The sequence below is a fragment of the Apostichopus japonicus genome, chromosome 12 (genome assembly GCF_037975245.1).
Source record: "Apostichopus japonicus isolate 1M-3 chromosome 12, ASM3797524v1, whole genome shotgun sequence".
Classification (NCBI taxonomy): Eukaryota; Metazoa; Echinodermata; class Holothuroidea; order Aspidochirotida; family Stichopodidae; genus Apostichopus; species Apostichopus japonicus.
In genome coordinates this window covers 14,566,570-14,591,866 of record NC_092572.1, presented here as the reverse complement: position 1 = coordinate 14,591,866, position 25,297 = coordinate 14,566,570, and the positions used below count along the sequence as shown (strand labels likewise).

Here is a 25,297-nt window from a genome sequence, read left to right as displayed (position 1 = left end):
ATATGTTGTGTTGCAGCGACACACGTCTGCTATTACTATTAAACTTCCTGCCTTCTAAAAATTCCTGCCGGCAAAAACTGTACATTAACAGACATTGTACGTTAAATCCACTGCGTTGCTCGTTAATAACATTTAAAGTGCAAAGAAAGCTTTTACGATATCAGGTGCCACGCAAAACTAATTTACTAATAATTAATAAAACCAACAATATTGTATTAAATCAAGCTACCAAGAAAACGAAAGCTCACAAGTCAACGATATAATAATCTCAGTTTTTTTTATATTAACAATAGGCGAGCTAGCTTCTTTCCTTAAGCAGGATGGTTCAGATACTTAAATCTGTGTTGCATAAACGTTGATTGTGCCTTTAAATCCATTGTTTATTCTTTAAAGGAATGGACCTACTATTGTTTTTGGTTTCTTTTGCGACGGGTATGTCGGCCGCAACGTACTCCTCGCCAGGTGAGTAATAGTTCTGAACATTACAGTTAACGTGACACAAAATGTGTTTTTGTTATGTCAGTAGAGGAAGGTTTTGATAAAAGATTAAAAGTTAAGTCCTTCAAATTATTAAAGAAAGTATTATCCGTTTAGATGTTTCAGAAATTTATTAGGGCATTGCTAAGTTAAATGTTTAAATTTATCACCACCAATCAGTAGGACAACTGCACATATCGGCATGAGTATTCCGACCTTATTCACAACTTACATCTATTTTAATGCGACATTGGTCTGTTTACCAATTAGGCAATGTCTCATGAATACTATCCAAGCAATCCAATAAATATTTAGGTCAACAGGGTATAAAATAAAGTGTAGAGCCCTTAAATATTCTTATAACACAATACGTGTTTATAAAGAGTAACGACATTTCTTAACATTTGAAGACAGATTCAATGTTTTTATTTGTCTTCCTGAGTATAGTTAATATTATGCTTTGGCAAACGATCGTTTATACCAGCAGGGGAGTTACGGTGTTGGTGTGCAGCGCATTAGTATAGGATATATTGGAAATATTTTGACTTTTGTTTTGCTTGTATACTTTACAAATATCGTTATATCATAGAGTAATTTTTCAATCGATATCTTATTTTGCATATGACTATTAGCTGTCCAACAAGACAACATTGAGATACCGGCAATTGTTGGTGGAACTGCCAGAATAGACTGTGTACTAACATTCCGCACTACAGATGTGACGATACTTTGAGAACACGATGGTAGTCCTATCTTACGATCAACTCGAGTTCCAGAGTTAACTAACAATCTAAATGTAAAATATGCCTCAATGTTTTCAAACGACGGTACGGCTGCTTGGTTAAAAATATCAGATGTTACATGCGGAGACGCTGGGAAATACACCTGTATTGTTTTCGGACCAGTCTCTGGAAAAACCAAAACAAGTAGAATACTTAACGTCCAAGGTCAGTTGTATTCTCACAATTGACTACAGAATTCAATGATTCTTATTATATACGGTTTATTTCTCTAACGCATCATTTAATTAAAAAAATGAATGGCGGCAAAACGCCCCCCAAAAATCCACCATTATTTTGTTTAACTAAGAGTTTTGTTAATGGCATGGTAATCTTACCTTTCACTGAAAATAGTAAAACTTAAAAATGACAGGCATGACATGGAATTTCCATGGTGCCGTTGATAAATTAGTGCCTAATTGGACTAACTTACTGGAAAATGGTAGCATTATTGCAAGGTATATCTACGATTATACTGGCTGGATCACTTGACGGTGTTACATCTCCTAAACTTTATATAAATTTAATATAAAAAAAACATACTGTACGTTCTGGTAATTCAAGGACGAGCGAAGGATTCGATATTAGTACTAAATATCCTTTTTTGTAGCATAGAACATTTTCTTTACTGTAGTGTAGCACCGTATTTTTTTACTTTCCGTACGAGAAGAAAGTACTGAACATATGCTAGCTATTCTAAAAGTGATATACTATGTTTTAGCTTCATTTGCAAATTTCACGTATGTTCAATAGCCATCGTAATGTATGCGGAGGTGAAAAAGTTTACGATTAAGCAACATACAGTTGTTGAGGCATAGCAAATATGCTTATTCTATTAACAAGTTGAAGTATTTATCATGTTGATGAATTTTAATTTAGGAAAAATAAGTAAATTAGTGTTATTTTATTTTCTATTTGTCTTTATTGCTTGCAATACGTAGGCTGAGGCCAGTTGCAAGGGTCTGAAACGTTAATTCCATATAGGGAACGTTATGAATGTGTTCTTAATATATTTTCTGGGCAGATTGACGTAACATTAATTGTTAAGTTTTGACATGTGTTCAACGCGAAAGAAATTTTGGAAGAGAACGTATATTTTTTTACATAAAAAAAACTTTCAATGTAAGACCATTCTATCGAAACTGCTCAGTTTTCATTTCAGTATGATCATACGTCGTAACATAATGGTTTCAAGTTCCATTTTTTTTGTATAACATTGATAAAAAAAAATGAAATTAGTTTAGCTTAGATTAGGGAAACCACCATAACTCAAAATCTTCGTTATTTTCTCACATGCCACCCTTTTTCGCTAGCTATGTAGTTTGTTGTCATTGTGATACCATCATTTGCTACCAAGGTACAGGTTGTCAAATTAAAGCAATGCTTTTTTATTTTATGTTTTGTTTGATTGACGGTGATTATCATTCCCCTTGAGGTTTCTTATGGAGAGTGTATATTGTACTATGTTTTTTAGATCAATGTTACAATTTTAAATTTTCAGGATGTTATTTGAAAGGGAATTCATAAAAACGTTTGAAATGTCCTAAGTTGCTTTCTTTTGAGTCAAGCTGAACCTTGTGTGACATCATGATCAGAAAACACTCCCGGAAAGTTATTTCTTTAACAAAGAAGCTATACATGTACATGATCTATATGATTTGTAACAATCATATCACTTACATATAAAAGTGTACTTATCTAACGAGAAAAACAGATGAAACGTGAACGGAAGAAAACTACTACAAACTTGTCGAATGTCTGAGCAAATCTCAAACTAAATCATCAAATAAAATTTTAAAGTTTTATTCATCGCGTAAGCACAAGGCCTTGATGTATGCTTTGGCCTTATTTATAAGTATGTCGATATGGTGATTACGTTCTTTGAAGTTAACACATATAATAAGACGGAGATGATGCTATTATTAATGCTCAGAAAATATTGATATTATATATGGCTTCTGGTGATTAATATATCAACATTTTTATATTACGTGCTTAGCATGGACTCTGATAATTTTGGGATTGACAATTTATAAACCATCACTTTTAATTTGCTAGCACGAAAATTCTTATGAATTATAAAAGTGTATCAATAATTCAGCTGGACCTGGACAGCTTATATCTTATCTCTCCACTCTTATCTCTCATACTGATTTGTTATCATTTTCACTTGAGTAGTGTAATACTGTAGTGTAGCACATTTTGACATTAATTGGACAGTTTTGGAATATCATGTATAATCTTTGGTAAGTACTCACTGGATTTAAGGTCTACTTTCATTAATGTGTCGATTGTGTATATTTGATATGTAAAAAAAAGTAGATGAGCATATTCGACGTCGGTCCGATTTGGTACACCGTCACGTATTTAAATTCTTCTTTTAAGATCAAATTTGAATATGATTACAATGCAATGGAATATTTGCCATGATTTTTGCTTGATGCTTGAGATAGATAAAAGAAATGTAATGTAAGGCTCGTTGAATTTAATCTGACAGTATGCGACACTGTGGTAATATAAGAAGATAAATTATCCAATGGCTGACTACGTCTAAGATTATTCCTGTAAGAGCCATATTAGCTACATGAATTTGAAGGGGAAAAAACGTACACAAAAGTAGTAAAGTTGTTCGAAGTTATAATAATCTTGTGTGCAACACTGTAGTGACTTTTAAAGATGTTAAGGAATTTAAAAGAAAACCTATAAGTTTCCTTTACTTTGACAAAACTTAACACCAGGACGAATGTTCTCACGTTATTGAATTGAACAAAGGGCTACTATGAATTTTGTTTCTCGCAATTTCTTTGTCATCGCTTGGATATATGGTAGTAAATAACATGGGAATGTTCCGGTTGCAGGGTTTAAAAAACAAAGGAAAGGTGATCTGGTTATCTCGTTAGTGACCTCAGCGAGATTTAGATATGGTCATTATGGAACACCTTGCATTATGACAACGCTGTAAGGAACTACATATTGGGTTATGTCGGTTGTCGATAAACACTTTTTTGTGATTCCTGTTTATTTAAGTTTCATCGACCAAGAATCGGCACTTTGTCATCAGTTAAACCATCAATTAAGAAAAGAATAGTTAGCTTTTAATGATTAACTTTGATTAGAACTAAACTTAAGCACTATAGGCAGAGCGTCATCTGCTATACACGATTACACACTGCTTTGTGTAAATATTCCAAGAAACTAATAAATAAGACAAACCGAAAGTTGTTAATTATTATAGATAGATTGATATGAAGCTTTTGTATCAACAGCTATGATAGAGACATGACGTTCAACACGATTTCATCATACAAAGAAGGTCGCCTTATAAGAAATAAACTTTATAAGTATCTATTTGTTCGCATTACTTTTAGTAAAATTATAACCTCTCGATTATTCATTTTTTTAGACAAGAAAGCAGGAACTGGGATCCGCCTGTTACAAGATATTGTGTAAACGTGAAAGAAAATGATCTAATTCTGAAAGAACAACATCGTCGTGTTTTAACTTTAATTGGATAAGTGATCTAGAGTAAATGCCTTTTTAATGGGGATACATAGTCCTTGTAACACAACTCTATGACAGATATTGCAGACGATTTAATTATTTGGCTCGTTGTTTCAGAGATAACGATGAAACTTTCTTTCACTACACTTTTAACACCATAAAATTATTAAGTTATGCATGGTTTACCTAGTCTTTATGCAGTTTTTATTGTAACCTTTTAATGAGTTTATGTTACTGTCGTCGTTCCTAAGATTGCGTTTATATGTGAAAAAAACCGATAAAAAATATTTTTGGGATATCGGAAATTGGATGGAGTGGTTTTTACTGCCCTTACGAGATATGTCAGTACTTTTAAAGCAGTACGCTTTTACAGCGTTATGTTTAGACTAACACATTGATAATGTTTGTTAGGGTTAGGGTCAAGTTTGACAACAATTATGTATTAACTGTTAATAAATGCATGTAACACTGGATTAACGTCAATATAAAAAACACGATCACTGTTAACAATAGTTGATGTATTATTACGCGTTTATTTAGCCTAACCTACGACAGGACCTTTGGTGGCTATCATACGTCTTTGCATAAATATGGTATCAAATTTTCTTAAAAATTGTACCTCAATAGCAAATATTTCTTTAAATTTAAATTGATAGAGTGGAATTCCGTAGTTCTCTGCGGAGAAGAATCAGTGCTATAGAACGGCAAATCCGCATGTCATTCAATTATGATACTTAAATTTATTTGTACTCTCATCTTTTATTGAATGATGTCATAAACGAGTGAAACATCAAATCAAATCTTTTTTGTTATAAATGATATGATCATGATGTTAACCTTATGATCTTTTCACGTTCCATATTATTTTCCGGTAAGCTCTGGTGCCACATGGGAACTTAACTTCAGTTTAAGAGTAACCGACTATTGATACCGGCTAAAGAAATCAATCACTGACAGAACAAACTTAAGACTTTTCTTTTGTGTTACGTCTCAAATCTCCCCATACCCACTAAATCAATCCTCGAGCACTGATTTGACGTATGCGGTCTTGCGTTGTTTTCAAATCAGACATTTTGTTGTTTGTGAATAGAAGATCTCGACAAAGTAGCCCGCGCATTCCATGTTGCCAGTACCGTACTGTTACAGAAATTTGGCCGAAAAATCTAGCAGATTTCGATTTGTTAAGTTGTTATTATTTTGATTGAGCTTTATGCTGAGCTCGGGGTATGCATTGATCTTACTTTGATTTCCCCGACTCAGGCTCCAGAGTTCCAACTTTGTTTGGCGCCCTTAACTAGTTTCTCCGAATAACAAAGAACCCGCTTCCTGCATTCATGCGCGTCGGCCGACATCAAAACTCTAAAAAGGGGTCACCGCGCTCAGCTATGCAAGCTGCACGGGAAAAAGAATTGATTTGTTTTTATCTGGGAGAAGACGCAAAGGTCGGAAAGTAGTTGGTCAGCGGGAGTTGTAATCGTTTACTTCAGTACAGCCCAAGTGTGTACTTCCTATATGTGATTTTTATTGAAAGTGACATTTGTGTGAGGAATCATGAATTTATGCATCATGGAATGGTAATTGTGTTCTGCCTTGAAGAACGTATCGGTAACTTAATATCGGAACGGTTCCGGACATTTTACTTGTATATTTGTATATTTTTCTTTGACTCATCTGCCCAGTTTTCGAGACTGCGTTCCAACTTGACTACGAAGAATTCGGTGGGCGGTGCAGTACGCAAGCAAACTCACTTTAGTTTAGATGAGTTTCACTAATAATATATGTTTGATGTCCATCGTCCACTGCTGTTGAGTATGAGTATAAAGGTGAACAGCGAACGATACCCGTGGCTAAAAATACTTATTTTCGCGAACTATATATATGTTTAGATAATAAAACCTTTTGCAAGAACCATCTATTTTGTTTCAATCTATAGTAGATAGGTGTGTTTGGCCCGCTGTTTATGCCAACATATGATGCAGTCTAAGAAATGATTTCATATCAAATAACGTCCCTAACTTCTGACGCGATAAAGAAAAATTGAAATATGCTCAATCAAACACATTTCATCCCCAACAAAATCTCTAAAATCACCCTCTCACATAAAATCCACGTAGGCTAAGCCGTATCCAATGACAAATAGCAACAGACGTAGGGGGTTTGTTGTGTTGGCGTAGTTTGTCATATTTGGAAACCTGTGTTTGTACCTGGGAAAAATATGCTCTTAGTAAAGTGTCTTCGTTAAAAGTGTGAACAAATTAGGGGGGGGGGGTGGGAATACCTCTACGTCCAGTTGAAAAATTGAAACGGAGAGGATTCTGGGAGAGGTGGAATACATTCACATGTGTACTACCATTGGAAGATTATTTCATCAAGCTGATGCTGTACAGTATCAGGGTTGACACTCCAGGTCCCTAAATCAACAAGGGAACCACTTTTGGTGAACACTATACAATTATACGCATGTAAGGAAAGGGGGGGGGGGGTGATATGTTAGATAGCGAAACAAGCAACAGCTGCCCTCACCATGACGTTGAATAACATGGTGATTCTGTATTCAACAAATCTCAGTCCAACGAGCCGTCTAAATTCTCCAATTCCTAGGGCCGCCCCAGAGTAAAAGATTAAAGGATGGAGTAAAAGATTCGATTGAAGGGGCGGAAGAGAACTGTCATATTTCTCTATCTATGTTTCCGTTATTGGGCGGGCGGCCTCCCATTGACTACGACCTGGCCACCTGTTGACCTTAACCTCATGTTAACGTAGCCCCGTTATTTGCTCATAAGTTACCACCTCTCCTATAATGGCAACGAATGCAAATCCTTTCCTCATTAAACCATCCATACCATCATTCCACCCCCAGGCCCCAACCCCTTCCCTCCAAGTTAACGGCAAATCCTTACCGTAACTTAAAACTGTAGTCACCTCTCAGCTGATTTTCTTGAACCAGGTAAGATTCGGCTGATTCATTTCTAAACCCCAAACCGCTACAATCCAGACCGTTTGGGCCTAATAAATAATTCGTTTTGTTTATTACATCATATAGATTAACAAAGATAACTGTATATGTATCAATATGATCAATATTTGGCCATTTCTGCTTTAATCATGATTACTCATGATAATCTCACGTTTCTTGTTATGACACAAAATGGCTATTCGGCAAAGAATCACAACGCAACTTTACGTTCTGCGTTTTTATATTATCAGTCGTATTACATTATCGATAGTTATTACATTATCAGTTAAAATACTTGCTCCATGTTAAGCCTCTCTGAAACCTTTTTTTAGCCCAATAGATGACACCACTTGTATTTATGTTAATTCCTGTTACTTTTCAGAACAGACATTGTTACGCTGATTGATACAGGTTACTACATTTTGTGTTGTTACACTTCACGTTAACATTTAAAAATATCTTATATATATAATATGTATACATCCTACTAGACCTAACCATACTAGACCTAAAGTACTATACACTATCACATTGTACTTTATCACATGCCATTGCACAGAAAACTGAATATTGAAAGTGAAACTGAAGGTTTTTATTAATAAAACATGTTACTGTTTTTTAGTTATGTCGATTTAGCTCATTAATTTTAGTTTCACATCAGTTGTTACAATTATTTTATGATAGTATAATCAAGTTAATAGTTCATAAGGTAACTTTCTATTACATTTCATGAGAGGTCTCTACTCACATTTGATGGTGATTTATGTTGATAATGCCAATTAAAAAAATTAAAGCGAAACGCTCTCTATCAGTGTGCTATACAGCTGATAATTTTAGGGGGTGGGGGGGGGGTAGAGCCTGTACACCCTCCCTTGTTCAACTTCTGGCTATTAGTAACATTTTATTACAGACTCCACTATAGGTGTACTATAGGCTCCCAAGACCCCAGAGCCAAACCACGGCCTTTATAACATACTATCTCTACTTTACAACATCTCTATAGTAGCTCTACTCATGCTATATTTGCAGGGGATCAGAAGGTGGTACACATGTGACCACAGCCAATGCTTGCAGGGATTGTGAAGCATGGCGTTGTTTATTGATTCCACATAACTTGTTAAATGACGTGATATATGTTGTGTTGCAGTGCCACATGTCTGATATTACTATGATAGATACTTCCTGCCTTCTAAAATATCCTGCCGACAAATACCGTAGTACATTACCAGTCATTGCACGTATAATCTATAGCGGGCGCTGCCCGTTAATAAAAGTTAACGTTGAAAAGGAAGGTTTTATATATCAGTTGCCACGCAAAGCTAATGTAAGTAATAATTAATTAAGAAAAAAAGAAGCAATGATAGCATTACGTTGATAAAGCTATAAAGAAAACAAAAGCTTGTCAGTGAAAGAAAGAATAATCTCAAACTGTCTTCTAGTAACAATAGGAGAGCTAGCTTCTTCCTTCAGCGGGATGGTTCAGATACTTAAGTCAATGTTAAATGGACATTGATGGTCCCTTTTAATCCATTTTTGACTCCTTAAATTAATAGACCTACGTTATTGTTTCGGTTTTTTGTGTGGGAATTGTTTCTTATATGTGTTAGCCTCAACGTACTCAATGTTAGGTGACTAATATTTCTGAACATTACAGTAAACCTACTGCTGTCTATTATATGTGTCCACAAGGTGACAAAAGTCAATGTTGAACAGTTTGATTTTGTAATAAACGGCATTTTATTCACATTGGAAAACAAGGTTTTAATTGTTGGTACCTGAGTATAGGTAACATTCTGTTTCGACAATCAATCATTTGTACCAGTCGGGATGTCAACACATTAGAAAGATTTATTGAATATGTTATCTTTTGCTTTGTTTGCATACTTTTCAAACACCTCCTCAAATCATGGAGTAAACTTTTCTATTGATTTCATATTTGGCATTTAAAACTACAGCTGACCAGCATGGAGATACTGAGATACCAGCAGTTGTTGGTGAAACTAGACTATGTACAGATGCAACGGTACTATGGGAACACGATAGTAGTCATATTTACGATCAAGTCAAGCTCCATAGTCAAGTCCCAATGTGCAGCAAACTATGTCTCAGTGTTTTCAATACATGGTACGGCTGTTTGCTTAAAGTATATCAGACTTTACCTGCGGAAAATGTTACCTGCTAGAGAATCTTACCTCTAACAGAAAATACAGACAAATAGAAATATAACAGGCATCGCATACAGTTCTCATGGAGTCGTTATTAATCAATACACTAACTTTATTAGAACAAAATTTGCGTAACTTTGTTGCAATGCTAATATCTGCGACTATCGAAGCGGAATCACTTGCTCCGGCAGATCGTTTCCACTAACAAAGGGCGCTGTTCATGTTTTAAACTGGCAATATTCCATATCGGCGATACTACGCTGACAACAGTCAGCCCAAAGTTGAATCGACGGCCCAGTGTCGTAAATTTTATTGCTTATGTCCTGATTTGGGGCATAAGAAATATTTAACAGTATTTTAAGTCCTATATCTGATTTGATAAAGTAGTTAGTTCGTGAAAGTCTTATTTGATAAGATTTCTTCACGCTAAAAGTTCAGGCTAGGCATGTTATTGTTGTATTATTTGTATGGCTAGGATATTCGATGTAGCTGTGCAACCCCCCTTATGTTTGATGTCGTGGTCACGTGACATAATAAGGTGCATTTATAGTAATTTACTGTAATAGAGAAGTTATGGCGACTGCAAAACGGAATTATGAAATAATAACTTCCTTTATATTTTTAATGTTTGTATTATGTTTGCCCAAACTGCAGATTTAACAATCTTCCTTATTGTCATGCTCATAATTTGTCAACTTATGTCAGACAATCATATTTTTTGGAGATATCCTTACAGATTATGAGCTATGTGACGGAATAATCTATGGGACTGTAAATCTGTGTTTTGCCCATATTTATGAGCGTCGTACTAGACCTACAAGTTGAATTTGAACTTTTCATGATGTCACTTGAGAGGAATTTCATGAAACGTTGCTTTCTTTTGAATGCATGTCAGGGACGTAGCCAGGGGGGAGCAGGGGGAGCGATAGCTCCCCCCTTTCAGTGTCGATTTTTTTTTTAAACTGTCGTTTTTTTAGCATGGTATTTTGCCAGTGCTCTTTTGATCTTGAATACTCGTCAGCTCCGTTAACTCGATTGTAATCGTAGTAACATTCACGCCTACTGATTCAACTACTTACTTACTTTGGCAGATGCAATTAGCTAAATTTAGCTTATAGCCAATTACAAGCCTACAGTTGGCCACTGCGTAATAAAATACATATTGCCTACCTAACCGCACTCTATGGAATGTCACGAACTGTATGCACAACAACGTCGACAACGTTCGTTCAATGAGTCGTCCTAAGTTGTTGCACGAACAGCATGTTATGAAGCTAAACTAGCAATCGTACGTGATACGCACTTCCTATAAATAATTATTACACTGCTAATACACTGCGATAACGATATTTGTTTTTAGGCCACTGCATATCTGGCTGTATTACAAAATATGAAAGTTTATATTGTCCATCAGTTAAGTTCGTCAAATGTATTAAAGTCCAGACATTGGACAATAAACAAGAATCATCCTACTGGAAAACTTGTAAAAGAGCACTATCTTTGTCTTTCTGATATATTATGTAAAAGAACATGTAAAAGAATTTAAACAGGAAACAAAATCTGCTGATAATGATATCATATGATCAGGGCGTAACCAGTATGTAGCACGATAGTTTCATTCAACACTCTACCCGCCGAAAAAGACTATAGGATCCGATCTTGTCAGTTTTTTAACATGTAGTTAAGAACCCGTTTACGCAGATAATATTTCAGTTGAGAAAACACTTGAGAAATTTTCATCAGATGGCAATCGTCGGATAGCTCTCGCCTTCTCTTATTAGGCTAACTTAAACATTTACTAGCTATACAGTTGTATCAAAGACATTTCTGGACTATCTTTGTATCCACAAGTATCAGAAGTTGAAAAGTAAGACTACTCTGTACATGTACCTTCAAGGGCGGCGGAACCGGGGGCACAGGGGGCAAGTGCCCCCCCCACTTTTCCTCAGGTTAAAAATGTGCCCTTTTTCTACATAAAACTTGTACTCTTGATCACCTTATTAGGTCAGCGATATTTCAGTAAGAGATCTAATCCTAATTTAGAACTATCAGGGGCGTAGCCAGTATGTAGCACTGTAGGCCCGGGCCTACACTTTTTTTGGCCAAGTTATCTTTTTTATTAAAACACCCATAATTCAAAATCCATAAGCTTGCTGGACGAGTTTAAGAGCCTAGACAGGAAAAACTATTGAAATGAACGTAGCAAGATTATGGCTAAATTAGGTGACCTATTCTTCTGTCATCTAGGCTGTCATTCATATCGCGTGCCGTTTCATTCAATACTCTACCCGCCGAAAAAGACTAGGATACGATCTTGTCAGTTTCTTAACATCTACTTAAGAACCCGTTTACGCAGATAAAATTTCAGTTGAGAACATTCCACAGTCAAATAAGCCTATCGTTGATTAACAGACTTTATATGTATAGAGCTGCAGCACTTTGTTGCCTGTTGTTGTCACGATCGGCGTTCCAAGTTCCAAAACAGCCTTTTCGATAAACATTTACTAGCTACAGTTGTATCAAAGAAAATTACTGGCTATGGTTGTATCAAAGACATTTCTGGCCTATCTTTGTATCTACAAGTATCAGAAGTTAAAAAGTAAGACTACTAAGACGGGGGGGGGGGGGGGGGGGGCGTTGATGGAGTGATGTGTATACGCAAATAAGATAATACAATAAGATTTATAAAGGGTACTAAATATCAGGCTGCATCAGTCCAATCGAATATCTGCAAAGTGCCCTTTGACGTCGGTGCCCCCCCCCCCCCCCAGATTAAAAGTGCTTCCGCCGCCCTTGTGTACCTTGCTAATTTTAATACATTATGTATTATTGAATTACGTACTATTTTAACTCGTTTGTTTTTTGGGTTTAAAAGTGATATTGAATGAGGTGTCTCAAGTTAGCAAGAGGCCAGGGAACCAGAATGAACATTCGGGAAGGGCCGTTTCCGGCCATCTGGGGGGTTTGTAAAACCAAAAATTTTCTTGTACGCTCCGCGCCAACCCATGGTGGCGCTCCGCTCAGATAGTCGTGCCTACAACTTTGAAAATCCATATCAATCGCAAAAAGTGCTCCCCCCTTTCAAATTCCTGGCTACGTCGCTGATGCATGTGTGCATTAAAAATGTAATGATTAATAACCATCGCATGACTAAATTATCAATACTTACTTATCCAATGAGCGCAAAGAGATGACAGGTGAAAGGAAGAAACCTGCAGTATATCTCACTGCTATAAGCTTCTAGAATATATCACCAACCCATGAACTAAAGACACACAATAAAAATGTTTCATCAGATATATTTATCTCGTAAGCACAAGGCCTTAATGCCTGCATTGTCATAATCTATAACTATGCTGATAAGTTAATAACGTTCTCTGAATGTAATTCAAATAATAAGACGGATATGCTGCTAATATTAGATGCTAAGAAAATATTGACATTATATATGGTTCAGGATGATTAATTAATCAGCATTATTACATTGCCTGCTTAGCATGACCCGACATTTTTAGGGTTGATACTATATGATCCATGATAACTTTCACTTTGCTAGCACGAAACATTCCTATAATTCATAAACGTGTATATAGATCAAACGTGTGTATTATGTAAAATGACAAAGCAGAATGACATATAAGGAAGAGCAAGAAGTTACACCTACTGTATATCGTTACATATTGAAACTCAATTCGCTTTTGACATCGTATTCATCAATAATTTCTTAAAGGCCTTTGAATCATATTACTCCTACATTGATTTATACAAACGCAACAGTGTGAGGACTATGATTTACACAGTAACTCGGTGATAAGCGCTTTTTTTCTGCAGATAGAAATACATTGTATAAATAATGAAGGTACTAACCTGGACAGCTTTTATCTTATTTCTCCATGACGTTGTGGCAGGTAAACTATTTTAAATTCAATTATTCAGTCTAAGCTTTATCGACGTATATACGACGTGAATGTTTCTAATTTCATTAAGCACACATTGTATTGTACCATACTGATTTGTTATCATTTTCACCTGAGTAGTGTAATGTTGTTATGTAACACATTTAGACACTAATTGGACACTTTTGGAATACATGTAAAGTAAAATCTTTGGCAAGTACTCACTGGGTTTAATGTCTACATTCGTAGGTAATGTGTCGATCGTAAAAATCAGATATTCAAAAAAAAAAGTAAGGCAGTTCTTCTTATTATATAACTTAATGTACATGAATACGTTAGCAGATGAGCATAATCGACACCGGCCCGAAGGAACGTTAAAGAGAAAAAAATACATGTTCCAAATCCGTTCGTCGTTGACAAAGAAACAAAAGGTGACTGAGAGACATGTAACTTTTTTTTGTTCACTATATTCTGCTTAATTGTGAGCTTTAATGTTGAGAATTCTTCATCCGACATTTTTCCGTATAATCACATTTAATGAACATTTGAAGTGAATCATTTTGAACTGAAATGTTTACTTTTCGGATTATAACATCAATCTGAAAATTGATATGCTGCTCTTCCAGAGGGAAGGTGCTTCGAATATAAGAGATTTATTTCATCTAATGGTTTGTGTACTCACATCATTAACCGTTGAAGTAAGACATTTTTAAATGACAGGTTTACTTTTCAAATGACAAAATCAATCTGGAACTTTAGATATGTCTCTTCCAGAGTGAAGTTATTGTACATATTAAAGATTGAATCCTTTGAATGGTTCATTTCACATGATGTCAATATTGTCAACCGAAATGGTGAACAAGAGATACTTATTGTTTTTATCAGCGACCAGCACGGGAACAAAATAATCGCTATGAATTATAACAGTCGTTATAAAATGATCATATTTATGCTTAAAATTCTTGATACAAACATCAATGAGTCTCTGTTTCAGATACACCGCCTCCCTCCGAACCAGAGACAGATTTTTTATTGCTAGTTGTTCTTCCAATTCTCTCTGTTGTCGCCATCATCGTCGTCTGTGCCTGTCTCTGTACGATCTCAAGATGTCGTAAGTGGTTTGATTGTTTGTTACTAATATCAAATGAAACCGGAAAACAATGTTCTTTCCGTCCTCAGAACCAGCCGATTCACACAGAGATTACAGTAACTACTGTCAATCTTAAAGTTTTGTACCACAGTAAATACTAGATCATGCTGACAACAACTGGATTTGTTGGAATTACACATATCCTCAGTTCTTACTGTAATCCTAATAGCACATGCTACCAATTTATAGCACGATCCAGTTCTTACTGCGGTACACAGTTACAGTAGTAACTGTGTTCTATGTGTGTATCGGGTGTTAGAACACGACGGGTGGTGTGAACAACGTTCACAGTTTGCCCACATTTAAAGCTATACCTGTAATGTAACATTTTTTTCTTTAGTTAATAAGCAGTGTTTAAAGTCACGTCACAATTTCAATGTGAGAAGCTATGTGTATTAGTGTGAGGCGGGGTGACCGGGGTAATGGTTTGTGAGGGTAGCTGGGGTCTAGAAATCGGGATAGGTATTTATATATTAGTTTTGTTTGCTTTGTTTACTTTCCCTTTAATTCCTCTGTTCAATGTTGCTAGTATGTATTTCTGATTTTGATTTTTTTTTTTTTTGGGGGGGGGGGTGAAACTCTTTGAGAAGCCCCTGTGTTTTTAAAAATTCTATTCCCTCTACTTCAGTGTAGTTAATATTATTGTAGTTATTTTGTGCACTTGTACAAACTTAATGTTCTAGAAAAAAATAAACGAAAGGAAACGAGGGTAAATGATGTTTAGATGGTGATGCTTGGAAATATTAGCAATAGTTAATGGAAGTTACGGAGTTTCTGAAAGTAAAACGTCAGTCTGCTTTGGTATACCGTTCTCTAAGGGCAAATTTGAATATATTCACAATACAATGGAATAATTGCCATGATTTTTGCTTGAGATAGATAAAAGTGATTTAAGGTAAGACTTGTAGAACTTAATCTGACAGTATGCGACACTGCGGTAATATAAGAGATGAAGTATGCAATGGCTGTCTACATCTCAGATTATTCATGTAAAAATCATATTGACTACATGAATTTGAAAAATCGTCCACAACAGTAATAAAGCCCTCCGAAGTTAAATATAATCTTTCTTGCAACACTGTAGGGAATTCTAAAGATGCTAAATTAATGGAAAACATATAAGTTTCCTCTACTTTGAAGAAAACTTAACTTGTTAACTCCAGGAAGAATGTTCTCACGTTATTGAAAGGGCCTATATATATATATATATATATATATATATATATATATATATATATATATATATATATATATATATATATATATATATATATATATATATATATATATATTGTTTCTCGCAACGTCTTCATCGTTGTTGGGGTATCTGGTGGTAAATAACCAGGGAATGTTCCGTTTTCAGGGTTTAGAAAACAAAAGAAAGTTGACCTGGTTCTTTAAGGGTATCTCGTTAGTGACCTCAGCGAGATTTAGATGAGGTCATTATGGAACACTATGCATCATGGCAACGCCTTAAGGAACTACATATTGGATTATGTCGGTTGCCGATTAACTTTGTGTTGTGGATCCTGCTTTCTTTCAGTTTCATCGACCAAGTATCGGTACTTTGTCATCAATTAAACCATCAATCAAAAATAGAATAGTTAGCTTTTAATGATTAACTTTGATTTGAAACTAAAATTAAGCACTATAAGCAGAACGTCAACGGCTAGACACAGGTACACTGCTCTGTGTAAATATTCCATGTAACCTATAAATAAGACTAACCGAAAATTGTTAAATATTATAGATAGATTGATATGGGGCATGTGTATCAATAGCTATGCTAGGGACATGATTTCATTGTACAAAGGAGGTCGCTTTTAAAATACATAAGCTGTTAACGCACATATTTGTTCGCATCACTTTAAGTTAAAATAGTAACCTCTCGATTATTAATTTTTTAGGACAAGAAAGCAGGAACTGGGATCCACTTGTGACAAGGTATTGTGTAAACTTGAAAGAAAAATATCTTATTCTAAAAGAACAAATTGGTCGTGTTTTGCTTTACTTTTACAAGTGATCTAGAGTAAATGTCTTTTTTAATGAGGAGACATGGTCTTTTTAATACAACACTCAGACAGAAAATTACGGAAGATTGTGTTACACTGACTACGCTATTTCCGTTGGTTTCAGAGATGACGATGAAACTTTCTTTTGACTACACTTGTGACACCATGCAATTAATAAAAAATATCAAACAGTTTTACCTTGTCTTTTTGCATTTACTTTTGTTACTTTTAAAAGAGTTTATGTTAACAGCGTCGTTAAACTAGCAAAGTGACCAAGATTGCTTCTGTATGGTATAAAACCCGACAGAAAATGTTTACATTTTTTGTCGGAGGAGGTGGATTTACTGCAGGCTTACACAATTATGTCAGTCTCTTTATAGTAGAACATCGTTCTTTATCTTTTACAGCGTTATGTTTAAACTAATATATTGATAATGCTTATTAGGGTTAGGGTCAAGTTTGACAAAGTTATGCTTTCAATTTAAATAAAAGGCTGCAAAACTGGATTAACGTTAATATATAAAATTATTTGCTTATGTAACCTAACTTACGACTGGACCATTGATGGATATCATACGTCATGGTATAAATATGAGATCCAAATTTCTTCACAATTTCTACCTCAGTAACACATATTTTTTTAAATTTTAGAGTGGAATTCAGACGTTCTATACGGAGAGGAGCCAGTGCTATAGAACGACAGATCCGTATGTCATTCAATTATGTTTGTACTTGTTTGTACTTTCGTTGTTTTAATTGAATCAGGACATGAACGCGTGACACATCACATCAAAAACCTTACGTCATACGTGATATGATCATGATGTTAATGATCTTATTATGTGCGGCAATGTTTTGCAGAATGATGCAATCCAAATCCCTATGCATGTGAACACATTGTAAGTATAAGTTGATGGTGACAAATGCTTGCTGAATGTATACAGACGACGGCAGCAAACTGCCAACGACATACGACCTGTTTCATTCGACCATTGTGACGTCAACAGTCGACTTGGGTAATCGGTTAGAGCCCGACTGATCACGATCCGACTCAAATCGACCGTAGCGGCCTACTCCTTGATGTAGTAAGGACCCATGTGTTTGCAACTGACCCTCCTCCCTCCTTCCTACCCTCACCCTACCCGTGCACATTGATTTTCATCTTCTACGACTGTGTGCTGTAAATGTACGGGTTTCTTACAAGTCGCATGCAAATTTACTAGCCTCTGATTGGTTACATTGGTGAACTTTACAGATTGGTTGTGAGCCACCGCAAATTGCCGGCTTTCAGTTGGGAATCCACAACTGGTTTTCCAACTGATAGCCGACACGATTTAAAGTGATAAAATTATGATCATGAATGGGATTAAAATTTATATGTTTTTGTCAAATATGACTTGAAATTTCTCATTCACTTACAGGAAGGTTACCACATAGACCAAGCGAGATTCCTAACAATTATTCAATATCATCGCAACTACAGAGTGATGGCGAAATTGAATACTTTAAAGCAGTATATGCAACCAAAGGAGGAAGAAGGACAGTTATTGCTAGAAAAGTTTCAGGTAGTTTTCATAAAACTACATTATGTTACTTAAATTAATAACATTCGTATTAGAACCTAAGATGTTTATAACATTTTCATCCTTAATTTTCTTAAACAATTTTCAAATCGTTTCCGTTTCTCGTTTATTTAATATATTATTAGTTCTGCAAATATAATCAGAGCAAAGTTAAAATGAATATTGTGATGCTATTGTGTATTCTGCTATTCCTAAAACACGTTGATGTGGAAATATCGTTTATTGATGTTAAGAAGAAAGAAAATATAAAGTTGAAGTTTTGCATAACATAATATACAAAATGTGGTGAAACGTTGCACATCTTAGATAATCAAAATGGCATGCTTTCATCATGTTTTGTACATTTCATTACCTTTATAAATTATAATTGCTTCAGCTCGAACAGTTAATTGTCTTATCTGCGATAAAGAGTGACAAGTTGTTATGTTAAATGAGAACTTGATATAGGACCAGCAATAATAACACTTCAATGAAAACAAATATTCACTCAGTTTCCTCTTTGAAAATGTTAGCACGTGCGGATGTAAAGCGGGCTCATCGATTTGTCGTTGCTGCCAAGAAATTGGCCTCGCTGCCATCTCACAGGAATGTGGTAGAGTTACTAGGAGTTTCCATTGACAAAAGTAAGTGGATATTAAACCTAAAATTAGTCATGTTTTGAAAGTGTTTTGTTTTTAAATAACCTAAAACATTGTAAGTAGAATTAAATAGCAGTTATTCCATGTTTTTTTCTTCTTTTCTTTTAGAATTTAATGTAGACGTTCACGCTAGCTAAAAAGCATAGTCCAGCCATGTTCGCACTGTTAAACAATTGGAGGCTTAAAATTGGTTTCAAATTTTACTTGTTTCAAATTGTTTCCAATATATATATATTTATACTTATATATCTATATATAAAAATATATATAAACACTTTTATGAGGTGTTGTTTGTATTTTCTGGTTATTCATCATTAATATGAACAACCTCTCGACACTTTTTTTAACATAATGGATACTCCGTTGGAAACTTATAGACAAATGTATATCTGCAAGAGATATGTAGTAAATTTTCTCCCTTAAACTATAAAGTATTATTCGAATACTTAGTGGTACAAAGAATCGATATTTGCTGAGAAATTATATTCAATTGAATTAACTCACTTATAAAATAAACCCTACTCGTTCGTTGCCTAATGTAAAAGGCAATACAAATGATTGGTGTTCATATTTAACAGAAAGCAAATATGCACATGGTCACATGTTGTCTAGAAGTACCCTATACTTATAGCAACCGAGAAGAAGCAACTATCGAGATAGAAGAGCCCCCATGCCAAGTAATTTATCTACTAGAATATTTATAACCTTTAACTAATCGGTTGCTTATTTTGGTTTCGTACAGTACCTAGTTACACTTTTCATGCGTACGTGGAAGGAGGAAATTTGAGAAATTACCTTCAGAAGATAAATAAGCAAGCTTCGACCTCCAATTCCAAATCATCAAGAAAACAGCAGAAAATAACACAGCCAGCTAACTACAAAGAATTGATGAGGTTTGCCTATGAAGTAACAAGTGCAATGAATTTCTTGCACAAACGCAAGGTACGTTAACATGTGTGTATAGCGTTGATCTGTTATTCTTCCATGATCATGCGTATGTATAACTTACACGTGATTGGGTACCTCTGACTCTCTCTAACAGATGTATATAATATAAAATCATTTTATTACTGCAAATGAGACAATTGCAATTCCCTTGTTGCAATTGAGAAAGGTCTACGTAAGTTAACCGTAATGACTTTTATTTTATTTTTTTATTATTTTTTTTGTTGCAATAATTGTATGTAAAATCAATTACCCTATTAAAAGTATAACAGACTTAGTATAATGTAAACCGATATCGACATAATAGTTTATTTTTGAAAATAAATACATATCATATACATATCAAATTGCATTTGAGGTAATTGTCAGCCAGAACGCGTCTCATGTGCTATACAATATAATCCAACACTATCTTGGCATCACATGTTTCCTCATTAACTCATCAACGCTCATAGTCAGGAGTTTTACACCTAGCATACCAATCATTAGTATATAGCAGCAAAGGTTCAGTTCACGTCTATAGGCGATCGGCATACCATTAAACACTGATCAATTGGTTTACCTGTGTCTCGAACAGTTTCTCCATCCAGCGTTGGGGGCTAGAAAGATACTACTAGGAGAAAATAACTGCTCTAAACTGTTTGACTTCTGGCCAGAAACGGAAGCCATAGAGATTGTTTCAAACCTTTTACCGTTGGTAAGTTTTCTATTCCTTCAAATTTGAGTTGTATTAATCAGATCTATAAATTAATATTAGGTATGTGCGTCATTAACCTTTTGTTGAAGAAAAACGTTAAACGTATGGTGTCTTAGCTTGATAACTTGTATCATATCTAACTTTTTTTATCATAAAATGATAAACTTCGTGAAAAGTGTAATTCGTGTAAATATGTACTTACACTGTATATAGTTCAGTCTCGTTAGTGAATCAAACAAATTAACTAATTAAACAATGAAACGCAAGAATGATCAAAGTCACATTTAAAATGTTTTTTTTTTTTCAATCGTTTAATCTTTTAAATCAATGATACCTACTTGCCTGTAAACAACTTATACATTTTGCAGCCAAATGCACCAATTGCATGGCTTTCACCGGAATCCGTTTTTCTCGGAATCTATGGTTTCGAAGGTGACGTGTGGTCTATCGGCATATTTCTGTGGGAGCTGTTCTCCTTTGGTATGTATATATAACTAATTGTCATTGGTAATGTAAAGCTATGCATGTGTCGTTTGCACATTACAAGATCGTAGGCGTAAAAACATTGAGGAGAGCAATATCGTAGGCGTATGTACATTGAGGGTGGCAGCAGGCCACTTTTGAAAGTGCGTACAGTGTTTCAGCCGCCACTTTTGTGCGAGCTGTTGCACTCTACGGCATTGGTGGTTATTCCACCAATGGCTTTGTGACTTGTATGAAACAATGCTTCTCCTGTTTTTAGTGATATTCTTTGTCCTACTCAATCATAATGCCAACCAATACAAAATTACTTGTGAATCCGAAATCCGGATCTCGAAAGAGATACTTGGAATATATACACATATATAGATATCTATAAATATATACATATATATACATATATGCGTGTTTGTGTGTATTTACGTACATATGTTTTTTCCTTGTAGGTGAGGAACCGTATAAAGGCAAGACAAAGGACCAAATTGAAACTAAATTGAGACAACGTGTCCAGCTAAATCGGCCAACTTATTGTCCTGGATCAATGTAAGTTACTGTTTGAATGGAATTGTAAATGAATGGGATGTGTATAATAGATACATACCTTAGTGATGTTATATAGTAAAATAATCAACAACTGACTATTAGCAGTTTGTTGTATACAGTTGTGTCAATATCTCAACCTTCCAAAGAAGTTTAACAATTAACGAGGTCACTGTTGACCGTGTATGAGCAGAGGACGAGTTTTAAGCAGGGTATACTAAGACTTGTCTCCAGCGTTTATTCTTAGTGAATATTCAGAAGGGCATTTTCTAATTTGGGGCTTGCTGGGTTGTTATTGGTTACCTCTGTTGAACATATATGCAGATGAGTGTACTTTAGAGGAGAGGGTGGGGGATTTAACGGTGTACCTGTGCAGATATCTTTATATCGATACCAGAACCATTCGTTTCTACCAACAGTTACGGTATAATTATGTCCGCGTGGGAAAAGGATGTGGAAAAACGCCCAACCTCTAACAAAATAATAGACGATTTAAAGATATTTTTAGAAAAGGTAAGTCTCACCAATTTTTTTTCCGTTTTTCTCGAAAAAAAAAGATATTTTCTTTGGATATCAACTTTTGCTAAAGCATCCATTGAACTTCTTATCTTTCACATCAAATACAACATTTTACAGGAAAAGTTACGAAATGATAATTTAAATGTGGATGAGTTTCTGTATAAATTTAAATTTGCATTACAGGTAGAAAAGAAATTAAGTAATTCTCCTGGGTCTTTTCCTTATAGCATTATTGTCTTTTTTTTTGGCGGGTGCCGAATGTGATTTGAGCCACAAGAGTCACACTTTACTAATTAATTTTGCATAAATTGTAGCAGGTAATACCTGTTTGCTTCAATTACCTTGTGTCTGTTTTTAGAAACAGACGATATTTTGCTCTGCGCAAGTATATTGAAATCAATGTTGGCTAAAAAAAAGTCAATGCGATGTTCACCGCTCACTATTAACAATCAAAATATTTCGGTTATTGAATGAAAAAAAATCACCCGATTTTAATTCAGAATTGTACAGCAATTCGGGGGGTTTCCAAGTTAAACAAGACTGTAAAGATGAAGATGATTAATTTATAAAATTATCATGTCGATATCGATATATGCTTTAATCATGTTCTTCACCATTTTTCTTGCATAATCAATATCTTACAAATTCGATTGGGCTAGCCCTTAAGTTACACATTTAAAATCAATGAACTGGAGGATTGAAACTCACAGGAATTGTCAAAATATTTTTCAATTCACAAAAACAGTTCTAATTGTTCGTCACTTGACTACCACTAATTTTAACAGAATGATTAATCCATTTTTGTGTCGTTGTTTATCTTCTAAAAGGAAAATATTGCCAATATAGACGATGGGAATTATAGATATTATTCTATCGACAGTGGTGAGGACTACGACAAGCTGGACCGATTAAACATAGATGTTCATGAAGACGGCGTTATTTACGGTTGAAAAATTACTTTCAAACATGGATACTAAATAATGAATCCGTTTCAGAAATTTTACATTCGCATCAATAGTTTTAAACAAGTTCATATACTAAATTAAAGATTTGCGAAAGAAGTATGAAGACTGTTTTCCCGCAATGTTGCTAAACGTATTGTGAAATGTTAGTTATGAAAGAATGTATAATCATAGAAATATGAAAGAAAAAACACACATTCATGAAGTTTTTATGTTAAGCTTTCAATCTCTATAACGTTTTCTCTTAACAATATTTGACAAATACATTTATTTACCTTAACTTTATTAAGTGTTTCTGATATCAAAACACGACTGCACCTTAACGGCAATTACTTCAATAAATGAACTGATTGTTTTATTTCGATTATAATTACTTAGTTATACAAACTCAGTTAGGCAAAGAGAAAATAAAAGCTTTCTTTCATTTAAATGAAAAGTGTAAGTCCTTGTTTACAGATATACAGATAATCGAACAAAAAATATGTCATATGCATATCACCCGAATATTCAAATATATATGAGCTTTACAATCTTTGTTATGAAGGCGCCTTATCTACACTCTTGTTGAAGTTATATTAAGTACATACTGGGTAGAAGTACAACTCATTCTTAGAAGGCTTTGCGTATAGCCTAGTTTAAAGCAATAACATATGCGTCTTTCCTATAGACATATGAAGACTATATTCTATTTGATAACATTGGTTTACAAATGGAGCGTCATAACGTTTACAATCTTCGATTTCGTTTCTTTGAATTAATTTGAAACATTGTTTTTCTTTCCAGTTTCATTTCAAATTATGAGATCATCGTTAGTCTTTGAAATCTATTCAGTTTACTATCTTGAATAATTTACAAAGTTGAATGTGTCTGGTTAACAAAATGTTCAGAAACGAGTGGAGTCATACAGATTTGTTCCTTAACTTTCCTTTTCATTTTGGGCTGATTTACCGAGCATTGTCAAATAGCTGTTTACTACATGCATTATAAAGTTAATCTAAATGTGTATGCTTGTATATAAGACTATAAAATACGACACTCTGTGTAAAATTGCCTCTGTCGTGTAGCCTTTCTTTATTTGGTGTATTACTGAGTGGTGTTAGTTCAGAACAATACACATTGAACAAAGCACACAGCATCAACCATGCACATAGCCTTCACCGGTTATTAGAAAGAAATCCACATATGTTAGGTACGATCTTGTATAATCCATATCATACACGAAACTGTGTGTTTCTTTTTATTCACTTATATAATTGTTCTGTTTAGGTTGTGAACTCAATTAAAAACTGTGGCTTTCACTTCGTAATTCAGTAGAATAATATAATGAAAGAAAATTGTGTTTACACAATTAATATTGAATTACTAATACTATATAAACAAGTCGTCTCTGGATACCTTCATATTTGATATAAAGTTTGTAATGTATACTGCTCAAGTCCAAATCACTTAATAATCATGTTATAAATGTAGTGAAACCTGGTGGATTGAATTCATCCGTAAACGGTTACAATTAACTACCTTTAGTAATATTTGATATAACTGATGGCGTCACGAAGTTTAAAAGCAAAAGTTAATTGCAACAATTAATATTCAGCCATTATATCAGAATATTAATTAAAAACCACAGAGAGCCATAACAGTGTTATAATTCCGCCAACGGTATAGAATCTCTGAATTCGACAATGGGTTGATTCGTTCTCTGTAAAGTGCATAAAGTTTTAATGTCACAGACCAGACCAGATTGTTAACTTTGTTCAAGTGTGATAAGTAGGTGTAAATATATATACTTCTAATTCGTCCGAATCACATGTATCACCCAGACATCTGATTTTTCATGTAAATTTGTTAATAAAAATAAAAACTAAGAAACCAAATAAAGTGTACTTCATTGTTTCCCGTCCTACCTCAATGCGCGCATATTTTTTCACTATTAAAGGCAATAATTCGCTAAATTCAGCCCACAATTTCTTTTTAGAACTTTTGTGTTCATACTCCAT

General features: G+C 34.6%; 1 protein-coding gene across 3 annotated transcripts; it reads left to right on the top strand.

Annotated features, from left to right (window-relative positions):
* Positions 1–268: 268 nt before the first annotated feature.
* On the top strand, positions 269–23,944 carry LOC139977293 (fibroblast growth factor receptor 4-like). 3 transcript variants are annotated; one of them, XM_071986577.1, is made up of 13 exons: positions 269–462; positions 1,110–1,424; positions 14,769–14,885; positions 16,832–16,868; positions 17,588–17,643; positions 18,358–18,501; positions 19,032–19,142; positions 19,900–20,099; positions 20,680–20,799; positions 21,168–21,279; positions 21,726–21,822; positions 22,239–22,332; positions 23,166–23,944. In XM_071986577.1, the coding sequence occupies exons 2-13, from the start codon at positions 1,289–1,291 to the stop codon at positions 23,286–23,288; spliced, it is 1,347 nt and encodes a 448-aa protein (XP_071842678.1). In that variant the 5' UTR covers positions 269–462; positions 1,110–1,288; the 3' UTR covers positions 23,289–23,944. The 3 variants fall into 3 exon arrangements, with proteins under 3 accessions (XP_071842678.1, XP_071842680.1, XP_071842679.1); XM_071986579.1 differs by lacking the exons at positions 269–462; positions 1,110–1,424 and adding exons at positions 10,162–10,180; positions 13,710–13,786; XM_071986578.1 differs by lacking the exons at positions 269–462; positions 1,110–1,424 and adding an exon at positions 13,524–13,786.
* Positions 23,945–25,297: the final 1,353 nt, after the last annotated feature.

Coding starts and splice junctions, on each gene's coding strand:
- LOC139977293 (XM_071986577.1), top strand. CDS start 1,289: ATGTTTTCAAACGACGGTACGGCTGCTTGGTTAAAAATATCAGATGTT. Junction 14,886..16,831: donor CTGTACGATCTCAAGATGTC/GTAAGTGGTTTG, acceptor TTAATTTTTTAG/GACAAGAAAGCAGGAACTGG. Junction 16,869..17,587: donor TGGGATCCACTTGTGACAAG/GTATTGTGTAAA, acceptor TTTAAATTTTAG/AGTGGAATTCAGACGTTCTA.